Below are 15,853 nucleotides of genomic sequence, written 5' to 3' on the forward strand. Positions count from 1 at the left end.
TTTTCTAAGGGCCAGATAGTAAATATTTTAGGCAGCTTTTTGTCTTTATGTGATCTCTTCCTGCTCTTTTTCTTCTCCTTTTCCTTCTTTTTCACAATATTTAAAAAATATAAAAACTATTCTTAGCTAGCTGGCCATACAAAAACAGGCGGTGGGACACTGTTAGCCATAGGCATGGTTTTTTAACCCTGAGCTGGTGTAAAAGGCAGGCGTGTGCCCATACACACAGATAACTAAAACCCAGGGCAGTACGTGTGAAGTGGTGAGAACGCAGCTCTAGCGTCGAAAGACTTGCCTCAAACCCTGTCTCTGATAAGCTGCGTGACCTTGGGCAGGCTCCTCACCCTCCAAGCGTCTCAGTCTCCTCACCTGTGCGATGAGAATAGCAGCAGACCTTCCTGGTGGATCAATTTGAGGATTAAATGAGGTAACACATGCAAAGTGCTTACCATAGCACCTGGCACATAGAAAGTGCCCGGTAAGCTTTAGCCACTGTCCTTATTGTTAAGTGCTGTATGATAAATGACACAAAGTGCATGGGAGTCAGAGGAAGGAGCAGTCACTGCAAGCTGGACCCCCGAGGAGGCTTTGTCATGGAGGAGGTGGCCTTTGAACTGGGCCCTGACTAGTGGAGGTGGAAGAGAGAGCATCCACATGGAGGAGAGGGCCTCTCCTGAGAAGCAGTGAGGAGAAGGAGCCAGCGGACTCTGAGCGGGACTGACAAGTCTCTAAATGACAGTCCCACAGGGTGATTATAAATGCCTCCTGGACACACAGACAAATGGTCCTCAGAGATGTTTGGCTTCAGAAGCCTTTCCCTGAAGGAGCCAGTTAGGAATTTGCCAGTAGCTTTGTCTGATGCCATTCACTTAGCTGAGGGCTCCCCCTTCCCCTGGAATGAAGACACGGTGTGCAGCGGGACGGACGCTTCACCAAATGCATGAGCTTGGGCACAGAGCCTCCCACCCCAATTCCATTCACCACAGCTCCTGGGAAGACACAGCTCTGCCCCATCCCAGCCGCTGCACCACTGGGTGCCCTTTCTGGGAGGACTTGTTTCTCCAATAATGCCCAAATTCACTGCTAAAGTGAAGGCCCTGAGAGCAGGCTCCTAGGACAGCAAAAGGAGAGTTTGTCGCAGGGAGTTAGTCAGCTGTGGAAGGGTGTGGAATTCAATCCACAACAGTCTACGACAGAGGTCTTCACTTGTCTGCTCCCAGTCCCAGGCAAGTCTCAGCTGCAGAGATGGAGGATTCCAAACATCTTATCCTAATTCTGTTAAACATTTGAATCATTTAGCTAATCTGCCTCATTCTGATTCTATATCTTTCTGATGGTATTTTGGCTTTCCCTGTACCTCTGCCTAAAAGGAGAGAATGCAGGGGCTAGAAGATGAGAGTAACTAACCCGTATAACTGTTGTAAATCTCATCTTAAACTAAATAATTGGCCTGCGGGTTTATCCATCAGCTCTTGTGAGCTTGGTTAGCATTAGTCAATATCCCTGGACTTAACCATCTCCAGGAATATAAAAAGACAAATTTCTGAGTCCAGTCTGGAGTAGATACCCCAAAAAGCCTGTGAGGTCTTTCTGGTGCTTATCAGCTCCTGCTGGTACCTTCGAAACTTCTGTATATATGTGTTGACCCTTGACTCATGCCACCTACTCAGTCTTCTATAATTTGTAATCTTTCAAATTCACTGTCAAGTTTAGTTTGTGAACATACACACCATACCTGTAGTTTTAATCAGTTGTACAAACGTTTTGTAGTATTTCACATACGTATTTTAATGCATGTGCTTGTTATTATGTTGTAAGAATTTGTCAAATATTGTAGGAATGGGCAAGAATTTGCTTAGGAGCTCCCCTTTTGGAAAACTTTCTTCCCATAAATCACCTCTCGATGCCTCTGTCAAAACTGAAACTAGGGAGTGTCTGATGGTTCCTCAGACATCTCCAGGAAAATTCTTCACTGGCCCGTAAGAGAGTTAATACTGGCCTTTGGTTTCTGCTGGAAAATTCAGGGCACTAATATGACTCAATGTGAAGTTAAATAGCTTTGCTGGATAATGGGGAAAAACTCATTCACATTGCTTTTAAGAAATGAATCTGTTAGAGTCACAAAATTTATTACCAACAGAAAGTAAAAACTCCATGTCTTGATGCTTTGTAACTGACACATGGAAGTCCAGTCTTTGGATGACGGGTGATGGGGTGGGGATGGGAGAGTTACGGAATAAAGTAAATGAGGCCACTAGATAGAGAATTATCACACTGTGGGTGTGTACTTCACCCCTTTTGGGCAAGTAAACTGAACCTCATCTAAGAAACAAATTCACACAAATGTAAGTCTTAAAGCAAATATTTAGAGGCAACATAACCTTAACATGAAAGATTGCGTTCTATAAGAGATTACATATTTTCTTTTCTTTTTTCTTTTTTTTTTTATTGAGGAAGATTAGCTCTGAGCTAACTACTGCCAATCCTCCTCTTTTTGCTGAGGAAGACTGGCCCTGAGCCAATATCTGTGCCCATCTTCCTCCACCCTACATGTGGGACACCTACCACAGCATGGCTTTTGTCAAGCAGTGCCATGTCCGCACCCGGGATCCGGGCCGGCAAACCCCAGGCCACCGAGAATCGGAACGTGTGAACTTAACTGCTGCACCACAGGGCCGGCCACAGGAGATTACATATTTTAAAATCTTTAAAATTAGGATGTTCAGGGGCCAGCTCCGTGGCCGAGTGGTTAAGTTCGCGAGCTCTGCCGCGGCGGCCCAGGGTTCGGATCCTGGGCGCGGACATGGCACTGCTCATCAGGCCATGTTGAGGTGGCGTCCCACATCCCACAACTAGAGGGATGTGCAACTAAGATATACAACTGTGTACAGGGCGGGTTTAGGGAGATAAAAGCAGAAAAAAAAAAAGATTGGCAACAGTTGTTAGCCCAGGTGCCAATCTTTAAAAAAAATTAAAAAAATAAAATAAAATTAGCATGTTTTAAGGGGAATTTTTGCAAACAAATTAAACAGGACACAATTTAATCATATGGATATGTGAAATAAGTACAGAAAGTACTTATTTATTACTTATTATCACAATGTACTTATAACAAGTACTTATCACAGTGTTCCTCTCTAGTCTCCAGATGTTATGCTTATCTAACGACACACAATGGCCAGATCATTATTTTGTCTTCTCAAAGACCTATGTCTTCCTTTTAAAAAGTAGGGATGTCTGATTCCCGGGCCCCTGAGATTCTGATGTCATTAGTCTGGGGTTCAGCTGGATGTTGGGATGTGTAAAAAGCTCCCAATGATCCTAACGCAGCTAAGGCCAAGAGCCGCTGACACACCTGCTAGCCAGGGTAGGGTCAGTGGGGGTGTAATTTAAGTCTCCTTCTGAAGGTGGGGCTAGAATTCAGGTCTCTTGGTTTTCAGCCCTTTCCTGATAAAAGGAGAGCCTCACTCCTCTCACATCCTGTGGTTTGAGTGTTGGACAGCCTTGGCTGTGCCTGGTGACTTGCCCCACATGCTTTCTACTGCTCTTGATATGAACTGAACAGTGACTTCTGCTAATGGTATCTGTGACCAAATTACTAGTCACAGAAAAGGCCTGAGTTCTAGACACACTTTGTGTGACAGCGAACTGCTTTCCGTGACATGTGACTCTTTGAGGTTCTGTTCAGCTCCATCCCAGCTGGGAGAGGGGCACCTGCTGCCTGCCCCTGGCCAGGACAAAATCCCCGAGAGTCCTTTTCCAGCCAGAGATTTTCTTTCCGCTTGACCTGCCTCTCCAACTCTAATTCCCCACTTTTTGAAGCCAACTGTGGTATAAAGGTCACTTTGCAGTAAGTTGCTTGGGATTACACATTAACCATTTTATCAAGCTCCGAAGAGTTTTTAAGCCTGGCTTTAGTGAGAAGCTTTTTAAAGAGCCCATGCCTTTATTCATTCTGAAAAGTGGTTAAATATTTTATTGTGGAAAATTCAAATGTATACAAAAGTAGTATATAGGAGAATGAACCCCCAGGGACCCATCACCCAGTTTCAGTGGTTACCAGCAAACTCCTGGCCAGTGTTGTGTCTCTATGCCTCACCCACTACCCTAGATACACAAATGGGATCATGCTGACAACATCTTTCTATCTGTAAATGTTTCAGCACGTGTCTCTAAAAGATAAGGCCTCTTTCTTTCTTTCCGAATTTTTTTTATTGTGATAAAATACACTTAACATAAAATTCACCATCTTAACTGTTTTTAAGTGTATAGTTTAGTGGCATTAAATAGATTCATAATGTTGTGCAACTGTCACTGCCATCCATCTCCTTAGTGCTTTCATCTTATAAAACTGAAACTCAGTACCCATTAAACAATAACTCCCCATTCCCTCCTCCCCTCAGCCCCTGGGAAGCACCATTCTTCTTTCTGTCGCTATGATTTTGATGGCTCTAAATGCCTCATATAAGTGGAATCATACAGTATTTGTCTTTTCATGACTGCCTTATTTCACTTTTCATAATGTCCTCAAGGTTCATCCATGTTGTAGGATATCTCAGAATTTCCTTCCTTTTAATGGCCGACTAATATTCCATGGTATGTGTGTACACATGTTCCTTATTGGTTCATCCATTGGTGGACACTTGGGTTGCTTCTACATTTTAGCTACTGTGAATAATGCTGCTGTGAACATGGATGTACAAATATGTCTTCAAGACCCTGTTTTCAATTCTTCTGGGTAAAGGCCTCTTTCTTTTCAACACAACCACAATACCACTGTCACATCTAAAAAACAATGACAGTAATTCCTTATTTTCATTGAGTTATCCAGGCAGCGTCCATATTTCTCAGATCATCTCGTATTTTTTTAATATGATTGGTCCACATATTGCGTTTGGGAGATGTGTCTCAAATCATTTTTAATCGACAGGTTCCTCCTCCTTTATTTTTCCCTTGTAGTTGTTGTTATTGCTAAAGAAGCTGCATCATTTGTCCTGTATGGTCTTTCACTTTCTGGATTTTGTTCATTGCATCCCTGTGGTGGTGTTTAACATGTGATGGTTGGGTCCGGGCTTATCTGGTTCCTGTCTGAGTGTTTCACAAGACTATTTGATAGGCGGTAGTGTCTGTGTCCACCAGAAGGCAGCTCCTGCCCAGCTGATGTCTGTGTGCATATCTGTGGCGTTACTAGACTGTGATGATCATTGCTTAGATCACTCTGAGTATTTTAAAACACACTTAAGTCCCACGATTGTTGAGCTCTCTTTTCCCTGTCATTTCCTCATGGCCAGACTTCACCCAAAGTAATCAGTGAGGCCTTACTACCCTCAAGCAGGAGGGAGCAAGCATTTAATGGGAGCTGCTCTGGGCAGGGGACGGTAAGGTGACACCAGAGAGGAAACAGTGGTCCTTGTCCTCAAGAAGCTTGATGTGTATTTGGGGAGGCATGTATATACCAAAACAACTGGGAAACACGATTGACTACAATTAATTGTTGTTTTAGCCTCTGAGCCCCAGAAGTCAGGAACTTTGCCTAGAACAGTCTGTAGCAGAGTTGACTGGGCGCCACCCCCCCCACCCCCCCGCCACATATTCTGCTGTAAATTTGTCTAGGATATGACCTAGACATCAAGATTTTAAAATTTTTATGTGCATCCAAGTCAAAGCATCATTGTCCTAGGATAGCGGTTCTTAAAATGTGGTTCCTGGATCAGCAGCATCAGCATCTCCTGGAAATTTGTTAGAAATGCCCAAATTCTTGGCACTCCCTCCCCTCCACTCAAGACCTAGAGAATCAGAAACACTGAAGTGGGACCCAGTAATCTGTATTTTCACAAGCCTTTCAGGTGATACTGAAGCATGCTTGAGGTTGAGAGCCCTGTCCTAGGTGTTTGTTACAGGAGAAACGAGCAGGATAAGTGCAAGAGCTTTGCAGAGGAAGTGGCGCTCTTGCTGAGCAATGGAGAAAGGAGGGGTCAGATCTGGACACCAGAGAGGAAAGAAGACATTCTACTGTGGAGACCCACAATTCTCAAAGGTGATCTCAGACCAGCAGCATCAGCATGCCTGGGAGCTTGTTAGAAATGCAGAACCTTGGACCTCGTCCCAGACCTACTGAATCAGAAGATGCATTTTAACAAGATCTCCAGGTGATTTGTATGTGCATTAAAGTTTGAGATGCACTGGTGTAGAGTATGTACTCCAGTTATAAAATCAGAGACACAAGAGCATAGAATGGCCAGGCTAGGAAGAAGGCTCTGGAGATCTAGTTCTACTCTTTCAGCTGGTGTTTTGGAGTCATTCCAAGGGAAAGAGGCCATGTCCCCTGTTGTATAAGGAGAATGGGACCCTTGTGCACAGAACTGCTTGCCTGCATTGGGACACCAGACAAGTCCAACTGTCCCCGAGCCCCACAGTTCTATAGCGTTGCAGAGCAGGGGCTCCTCAACCCTCAGGGCACAGTCAAATAAACTGGGAGCTTCCATGGCCAGGCCACCCTCCTGATGGGTGACCATCCAGGCATCAGTATTTTTTATAATCTCCCCAGGCAATTCTAATAGGCAGCCAGAGTTGAAAACCACAGCTGCAGATCTTAGGTCATCCATGTTTTCATGTTCACTGAAGGGGAAAGTGAGTTCAATTTCTAGCTGTACAAATTAAAAACACAAAATTAAGTTCAGGTCACAGGCTTGCTGTTTCAACATCTGGATTCCCAAAATAGTTGCAAGAAGGACTGGAAATGTGTCCCTAGTGAAGTTGTCAAGTATCCTGGAATTTTTTTAAATCAAGTTCTCAAGGGATGCTGGTAGCAGGAGTCTAGTTCTGCCGTTGCCCTGAAGCTGGAAATAGGTAACTTAGCTTTTCTGCAGGCTGTGCTCAGGTGGGTTGATGCCCTTGTCTGTTTTTGCATAGAGCTAATGTTTTGTGGGTACCTAACACAGTACAAATAGTCCAAGTCCCAGGGAGCGGAGAGGACCAATTGTCCTTGCTATCTGGAGTTAACAGAGGATGTCTCAAAGAGGAGATGTGCTCTCACCCACTCCTTCCAGGTAGAGTTGTATCTATATACGCAGAAAGCTGAAGAATGGGATGTCATGAGAGAGAGCTGCCCAAGAATGTCCGCCCAGAACGTTTATGTAATAGTGTAAAGAGCAATCAACCCAAGTGGCCCCGTGCATTGGGACACATCACACTTTTGGGTGAATGGGGTAAGGCTGTGGAGTAGCAAAAGGGTCTTGAGTGGCAAGGTGACAGTATAATTCATCTTGTGTATTTTTGAGAAAAGAAAGGGCAATGTGATTGCTTGAATAGGAGAAAGACTCTTAGGGAGAAAGTGAGCATCCTCTTGACCAAAACACTTGGGTTTATCTTTGATCTCTTCCTTGCAAACCCTTATGTTAATACAACTTTTAGAAAAACTTTGTCTTGGTATCATACAGACTTGGATGGACCATAATTTAAATGATGTTCTCCCAAACAGATTTCTGCGTTAAAAAAGTCAGCACCACTTTGATGAGTCTTTGAGGCAAGTATCTATGTGGTCTCTGCTCCAGCCTCCAGGTTTCAGGTCTTTACCTTCCAGGGCTTTTCTAATCAAACCTCCCTATCCTGTGTCCATCCAAGCCCCCAGGGCCCCACCAGGTTAACTGGCACCTGGTTAACTGGGCTCAAATAAATGAATTGAATCAGGATGTTAAACACTGATAATGCAAAGTACCTACACAATTGTGTAAAGAGGAAATCTGACAGAGGAAAAGATGTTCAACCTTACTGGTAACCAAAAGAATGAAAATGTGATATAATTTTTCAATTACCAAATGAACAAAGGTGAAAAGGAATGACAATAGTAGAGTTTGAGACACTTCAGAGAAATGTGAGGTCTCCCATACATTGGTGGAAGTGTAACTTGGCACAAGCTTTCTGGAGAACAGTTGGCAATGTATGTCATACACTTAAAAATGTGCAGACTTATGTGGTGACAGACAAGAAATAATGTGCAACTGAAATTTTACAATGATGTAAACTACTATGAACTCAAAAAAAAATGTGCAGACACAGCAACTCCACTTATGAGAGTTCATCACAAGGAAATTGATAAGCAGGGGCCAAGGATATTCAAACAAGCCTTGTTTATAATAAAGAATAATTAGAAATAATATAAATGTCCATCAGGTGAGGATTATTCATATCAATCATGGTCCATTCATACAATGGAATATTAAAGAGCCTTTAAAATGATATGAATATTTATAGACACTTAGAGATACGAAAGAATGTCCATTCCATTAGATATTATACCTTTTCGGTGTCATTAATGTAAAAGTGTGTGAGCTTGTGCATGTGTGTGTGTGCACATATGCATTCATGCACACAGAGATCTACAGTGATAGTCATCAAATATCAACTATGGTGTCCTCTGGTTGGGAGAGCTTTGAATGCCTTTACTTATTTTTTTATTGTTTCTAAAATTACAAAAGCAATATTCCTTATTTTTGTGTTAATAGCTAACCCTAACAGAATGTGCATTATGTGCCAAACACTGCTCTAATTGCTATATACGATTATCATTCCTGAAGAAAACAAAAGTGTGAGAGATTGAGTAACTTGCCCAGGGTCCACAGCTAGTAAATGACGCAGCTAGGGTTCCAAATCTGGTCTCTTGCTCCACAGGCTACGCTCGTACTATGCTAATTAACCCAAAGAGAGTGGAAGTCTCTTAAATCCTCCCCCACCGACAATCCCACTCCTCTCTTCAGAAGTAACCATTGTTAGCCATTTGATGGCATCCTTCCAAAACTTCTGCTGGGCATTTTCAGACACGTGCACAAATACACAGATGTGTGTGCTTCTTTTTTTGATAAAATGGGATGGTATTGTCCATCCTGTTAGTATGCAGAGTTTACCCTCATACTTTTGGCCTCTGAGGGGCATTCTGCAGCGTGGACAAAGGGAATGGATGGGACCATGCCCCTACTGAAACTGGCGGTTTCTAGTTCTTCACCCTAACAGACAAAGCTGCAGTGAGCATCCTGGTGTACATATTCCTGTGTGCAGATGTGTCATGACAGTCCTGTGATAGTTTCCTAGAAATGGACTGCTGGGTGAAAAGACATGCATGCTAAATGTTGAAAGAGATTGCCCAATTCCCCACAACAAGAAGGCTGTGCTGCTGTATGTACAGTGTATACATACATACACTGCATACATACACACACTACACATATACACACATGATATACGTACATACACTATATACATACACAATACACTATATACATATATACATGCACTATATACATACATATAGTGTATACATATACGTACATTATATACATGCATACAGTGTGTACATACATACACTATACACATATGTACAGTGTACATGTACATACATACACTATATATATACATACAGTGTATACATACACTATATACAGATGTACAGTGTATAGGTACATACATACACTATATACATACATGCATACACTATATACATACATACAGTGTATACATACATTCATACACTATATACATCCATCTATTAACTAGTGCCCACCTCCCGACCTGTGTAGTTTTCACCAACACAGGAAGTTGTCAGTCTTTTTCATTTTTGCCAATATGAGAAATGAAGAGCGTTGTTTCATTTGCAATATTTAAATTTTCTTGATTACTAATAAAGTTGAACGTCTTTCATACGTTTTTTATCTTCTCAAAATTGTTCACTTTTCAGTTGAGTAATTTGAGTTTTTCTTATTAATGTGAAGGAGTTTTGCTATATTATAAACATCAGTCCTTGGATGCCCTGTGTGTTGCAAATATTTTCCCAATATGTTGCATTTCTTTGAACCTCGTTTATGTCTTATTTTGTTATACAGAAGTTTTAGTTTATTTTTATGTAACAGAATCTGTCCTTTTTTTCCTTTACAGTTTTAAATCTTGTTTAGGAAGTCTTTCTCCACAACCAAGAATATAAGAATACTCTCCTGTATTTTCTTCTAGTATATTTATATTTTTGTTTACAGATTTAAAAAATTTTATTTATTTATTTTAATTGTGGTAAAAATATACATAAGATAAATGCTACCGTTTTAACCATTTTTAACTGTCCAGGTCAGTGGCATTAACATTCACATTGTTCTGCAGCCATCACCATCATCCATGTCCAGAACTCCTTCACCTTGCAAAACTGAAACTCTGTGCCCATTAAACAGGAGCTCCCACTGCCCCTCACTCAGTCCCTGATAACCACCATTCTGCTTTCTGTCTCTGTGAATTTGACTACTCTAGAAGCCTCAGATATGTGGAATCGTACAGTATTTGTCCTTAGGGACTGGCTTATTTCACCTGCTGATGTCTTCAAGGTTCATCCGTGTTGTAGCATGTGTCAGAATTTCCTTCCTTTTAAGGCTCAATAATATTCCATTATAGATTTATTTTTGTTTAGACTTTAACCCATGTAGAATTTAATACTGTGTTTGATGAGAAGTAGACGAGAAGTAACTTTTTTATTTTTAGGTTGGTCATCTTTTAAAAAACTCCTCCATCAAAACACAAGTTCCCATGGGGACCCAGGTCTGTTTCTGGACTGTTGTCCCATTGATCCCTTTCTCTGTGTCTGGACTGGAATCACACTGTTTTAACTGCTCAAGCTTTTCAACAAGTTTTCATATCTGCTAAAAGCACCTCCCATTCCCATTCTTTTTCTTTTTTAGACTTTCCCCAACCATTCTCAGACATTTTCTTTTTGAGAGGAACTTTAGAATTAGATAGTCACAGTCCCAAAATACTCCCTTGGGATTTTGATTGGCATAGCTGGAGGCTACTCACTGAGCTGGGCTGAGCCGCTGACATTGCTCGCTGGCAGCTCTCTCCGGGCTGTCTGGTGCTGCCCTCTGTGGGGGGCGTTCAGGCCGGTGCTGCCTCTGTCCCACTGTCCAAGGCCTTCCCACTCGGTTGCCTCCACCCAGCCTATGATTTCAAGGCTTCTAGAAAGGACAAATTACTACATCCTTTGTTTAATTTCTTTCCTTCCCACATGACATTCGGATTTTAACCTAAACTTTCAGAATCCAAATCCAGGGTGGGACACGTGGAAACCCCAGGCCCTGCAGCAGAACCCAAGGGGAAGTCTGTTTGTCAGGGAACGTTTCCCCGCTCCCAGCAAACCACAGCCCACAAGGCAGACACTTAACACGTGTGTGACCAGCCCCAGGAAACCAGGGTCTGGTTGAGGATTTTTTAAATAGCTTTATTGTTATAGAATACCCTAAAGTTCCCTCATTTTAAGTACAACTAAATGATTTTTAGTAAATGTACGGAGTTGTGCGACTATCATGAAATCCAATTTTAGGACATTTCCACCAAACCTAAAAAGATCCTTCGTGCCTATTTATGGTCATTCTCTGGAAGCCACTTTGCCCATGACAGCATCAAGAGGAGTGGGGGACAGAGGGAGGGGGTCCCCAAGAGATCTTCTGCCTGTGAGTCTAGGACCATTGCCCCCAAAATGTGCATAAGATGACATGCAGGCTGATAGCCCTCTCCCGAGGAGACCCAGACAGGGGCTCCTCCTGAGGGCCCTGGCCATGCTGAGCCCCGTCCTCGCCCCTTCCAGGTGGATAAAGTTTGAAGAAAAGGTAGAGGAGGGAGGCGAACGCTGGAGCAAGCCCCACGTGTCCACACTGTCCCTGCACAGCCTCTTCGAGCTCCGGACGTGCCTGCAGACGGGAACGGTGCTGCTGGATCTTGACAGTGGCTCCTTACCACAGATCATAGGTGAGGCAGGGACAAGTGTGGTCCCTGCAAACGGGGGCAGGCCCCCACCCCACACCCCCACCTCTGCCCACCCTTGGTCTGTGTGACGCTCCCACTCTGACACCTGCCTGACTGCAGAGCCCAGGCTATGATGGTCTCATGCTCCCAAGGCAGCGTCACAGTTGCTCCAAATTCAGTTCCATGTGGAGCCCAACAGAGGAAAATGTCATCCTCTGGAATGCTGTCCAGCAATGTAGCAAAAGGGAGAGGGGCTTCTTGGCGTGGTCGGAGACATCTATTGCCATGGCAACCTGTTTCTTGTCAGGGAAAATGGATTGTCCTTCATCTTTAGGAAATTACCTCTCATTTAGTGGAGTGGCAAAGGGAGGGGGTTGGCGGGGTGGCTTGCTTATCATCCCTAAAATTCTTTGTGAATTTTGTTGTAGCACATTTGATTTTGCCCAAAATACTCTTCTAAAAAGAATTCATCTTAGGACTAAACCTATTTAACATAGGACTTTTGTGCTTCTTAGGCTTCTTTCATGTGTACGATTTCATTTACTTTTACAATAGATAGACAGAGAGAACAGAGAATTCTGCACACCCACATGCACAAGCACCCACAGCCACACACACATCCTTTTACCTGTGAGGGGGCGGAGGGTGCCCAACTTGCCCAAGTTTCCACAGCTTGCGACAAAGCCGGGACTATTTCCAGATCCCCTGTCACCTTTAGCTCACTTTTAACTCCACTAATAACAGATCAAACTGAAGACCCTCACTCCCCAGGGGCGCTCTGTCCCACCTGGGGACAAGGTATGTTTGTTCCCCACTTAGATGATGTCATTGAGAAGCAAATCGAGGACGGCCTCCTGCGGCCGGAGCTCCGGGAGAGGGTCAGCTACGTCCTCCTGAGGAAACATCGTCACCAAACCAAGAAGCCCATCCACCGCTCCTTGGTTGACATCGGAAAGTCAGTCTCCTCCACCACCAGTGAGTCGGGCTGTAGGCTGGTGGGCATGGGGCGTGCGGGGGCCAGTGTCAGGCCCTGGTGCCCAGTGAGCCCCCCTCGGTGGCCGGAGAGTCTTGGCAACTTGGAGGCTTTCTGGACTTCAGGATCCTGGAGAGATTCTGAGGTCCTGGGGGGTCCCTCAGCCTCCTTCTCTGTCAGGCCTGCAGGGACCCTAGCCACACCCCAATGTTGTCCCCCCACCAAAGCAGAGCCATTTCTAGGAAGAGAGTTGGTTCTCAGCCTGGGCTGCACATTGCAATCCCTAGGGGATTTGAAATGAGTCCTAATGCCTGGGTCCTATCCTGGAGAGTTGGATTCAACTGGTCTGGGGTATGGCCTGGGGAGCAGGGAGTTTAGAAGGCTCCCCAGGAGATTCTCATGAGCAGACAGGGCTGCAAAATGCTGGTAGAGATGACTTATTTATGGAAAGGGCTTGAAAGTGTCCCACCAGACCCCCAATAGGAGCCAAGTGCCTCGGCAGAAAACGGAGCACTTCGGGATGGTAGAAGGGGCTGCGTTCATCTCAAGGGCACCAGGGCTTGTGTACCTGGCAGCTGGTGTCATTCTGATTAGCAGATCCCAGGGCCACTAGCGGGGAGTGAATTGTTCCACACACACCTCAAACCTGCAATCTCTACTCTTGATATCCCAGAGCTGAGATGCCCAGACACCAGCCTTGCTGGACCTGTCAGATAAACACAGTAATCAGAATAAATTCATAAATAAAGAACCTTGAGGAATCTCCTTCGATGTATTGTTTAAAACGGAAAGTGTTTAGCATATTTCAGTAACAGCAGGTCCACACTCGACACTGAGTGCCATGTGCCAGGCACTGAACGCTCCATGGGTGTTAACTTGCTTCATTCTCATAATAACCCTGTGACCAGGTACTGCTCTTGTCATACTCATTTTACAGGTGAGGAGCCTGAGGTACAGAGAGGTTAAGTTACTTGTCTGAAGTCACAAAGCCAGTAAGTGGTAGAATCAGGGATGAATCCAGGCTACAACCCCTGATGCCTATTTAATCAATTGTGCATCTAACTCACTTTCAACAGCACGAGCATTTTCTCTAATCTTATTCAGACTATTAACTTGCTTCCCAAACAAAATAAAAACAAAAACCAGAATAACCCAAACACCCTTTTTTCCTGGAAGGGGAAGAGATGTGTCTGGCAGGCGAGTTTTACTGAGGTGAAATGACTGTAAACATACAGACACCGGGCTAACGGGAGAGGCTGCACCACCCCAGCGTGGCTGCCAAACCCCTTCTGTTCCTCCTCCCAGATCGCAGCCCAGCCCGGGGCCCTGCTGCAGGCCCAAGCCTACACCACTCCACGGAGGACCTGAGGATGCGGCAGAGCGCAAGTTATGGCCGTCTGTGTGAGTGTGTCCTCTGCTGCTGCACGACCGCTGTATCCTGGCCGGCGGTGGGGAGTGTCAGCTTTCATAGACTTTCATAGGCGGAGGAGATGAAAACTAGGATCTGCCGAGAAGTCTCAGGCCGCAGGAGAACCCCACCTTTCCCCCTAAACCTGGGCTGCCCTCAGAGCCTAATTTACTACCCACATTTTCTAAATAATGACTCTGAAAAATGCAGCTGTAAATCAAGTCCTGGGATAATCAACCCTCCACCCTCTGTGCTAGGCATTTTTATCTCAGTCTGTACCTTTGTTTTCGCCAAGTTCATCATAAGCCCTGTTTTTTGGTGAAAAGCCTTCTTAGAAACTGAATTAAAAACAGTCTAGGTCCTTTCCCCTGGGACACTTGGAGAATGTTTCCATCACTGGATGACAGTCTTGTGCCACCATGACGATGAAGTGCTGGCAGTGGCAGTCCCCTGTCTGCTAGGAATGGGTGAGGGGGCTTGTGAGGTGCACGGTCACAGACATGGCTTTTCCAGGCCATTCACCAGGAGTGAACAGACTGGTGAGCTATGAGGCAAAGAAAAGAGGGAACCTGGAAAATGTAAAGAAAAAGCAATGTGGAGGAGTATCTTTCTTTAAATCCTTTACTAAAATGCCAAGATATGAACAAGGGCAGCCCCGGGCTGTGCCCCTGACCAGGTCTGAGGAATGATTTGGGGGCAGCATAGCCCCTGCCCAAGGCCTCAGCCACAGCAGGGGTTCACCACAGTGTCTTCTTAGTCCCCTGGTCCTTGGTCCCCTTAGTCTCCCCTGGCCTTGGTTATTCCATGTAGGGATGCCAGGAGGCAGTGGTCAGTGGGAGGCAAATGGCTTTGGGATAAGCCTTCTGCTCAGTTATTCACTGTGTGTGAGGTCACCCTTACGCTTGATGCTGCAGTGGTGGGGACCCAGAAAAAAGGCACAAATAAGTGATTAGAACTTTGTGTGCAGTGGCCCTGTCCCAAGGTGTCCTGGCCCAGAATGCACAGGGGAAGGCACTGGCCTGAGCCTCAGAGACTAAAGAGGAGTTTTCCAGGAGCAAGGGGGAGGAGTTCACCGGGACTGTAGGGCGTAAGGGAAAGAGGGTCGAATTGAAGGGGCCTCTGCGCCCTGCAAAAAAGCCTTTATTCCAATGAGTTTTAAGCAGGCACATACTATGGCCAAATTTTTTTGAGAAAGAATAAACTAGAAGGGAACAAGATTGAAGCAAGAGACTGGGCCCGCATTCAGAGCAAGAATGGAGGAGAGGAAAGGGCCAAGGTGGGATTTAATGACCGGGGGAAAACAGGAGGTGAGGAAGAGGGAGGAGTCAAGGCTGGCACCTAGATTTCTGCTCTGATAGGGCTGTGGATGGGAGGGAGGGGCACTGAGTGGAGTAGGGTCTATGGGGAGTCATTTGGTGGAAGACAATGACTTCTGTTTCCCAGTGTGTCAAGTTTGAGGTGCCAGGTGGGGCTGCCCAGAGCAGTGTGGAGCTCAGGAGAAAGATCTGGACTGACCACCCAACCTGGGCATCCTCAGCCCAAATGTGGATGTGGAAGCCATGGGAGTGGATGTGACTCACCGAGGAGGGAGAGAGGGATGAGGTCTCTGCAAGGGGATGAGGGCGAAGAAAGACCCTGAGAAGAGCCCAGCAGGAAAGGATCTTGGACAGAAATAGGAGGAGGGAAGCCCAGGGAGAGCA

General features: G+C 45.0%; 1 protein-coding gene across 6 annotated transcripts in view; it reads left to right on the forward strand.

Annotated features, from left to right (window-relative positions):
• The window catches only part of SLC4A5 (solute carrier family 4 member 5), a 116,456-nt gene that overhangs the window by 60,917 nt on the left and 39,686 nt on the right, over positions 1-15,853 (forward strand). For all 6 annotated transcript variants that reach the window (XM_070572338.1, XM_070572339.1, XM_070572342.1 and 3 more), the window contains 3 exons: positions 11,615-11,775; positions 12,592-12,747; positions 14,051-14,146. In XM_070572338.1, the coding sequence (XP_070428439.1) occupies positions 11,615-11,775; positions 12,592-12,747; positions 14,051-14,146 (413 nt within the window). The remainder of the gene's footprint in view (positions 1-11,614; positions 11,776-12,591; positions 12,748-14,050; positions 14,147-15,853) is intronic.

The sequence above is a fragment of the Equus przewalskii genome, chromosome 14 (assembly GCF_037783145.1).
Source record: "Equus przewalskii isolate Varuska chromosome 14, EquPr2, whole genome shotgun sequence".
Classification (NCBI taxonomy): Eukaryota; Metazoa; Chordata; class Mammalia; order Perissodactyla; family Equidae; genus Equus; species Equus przewalskii.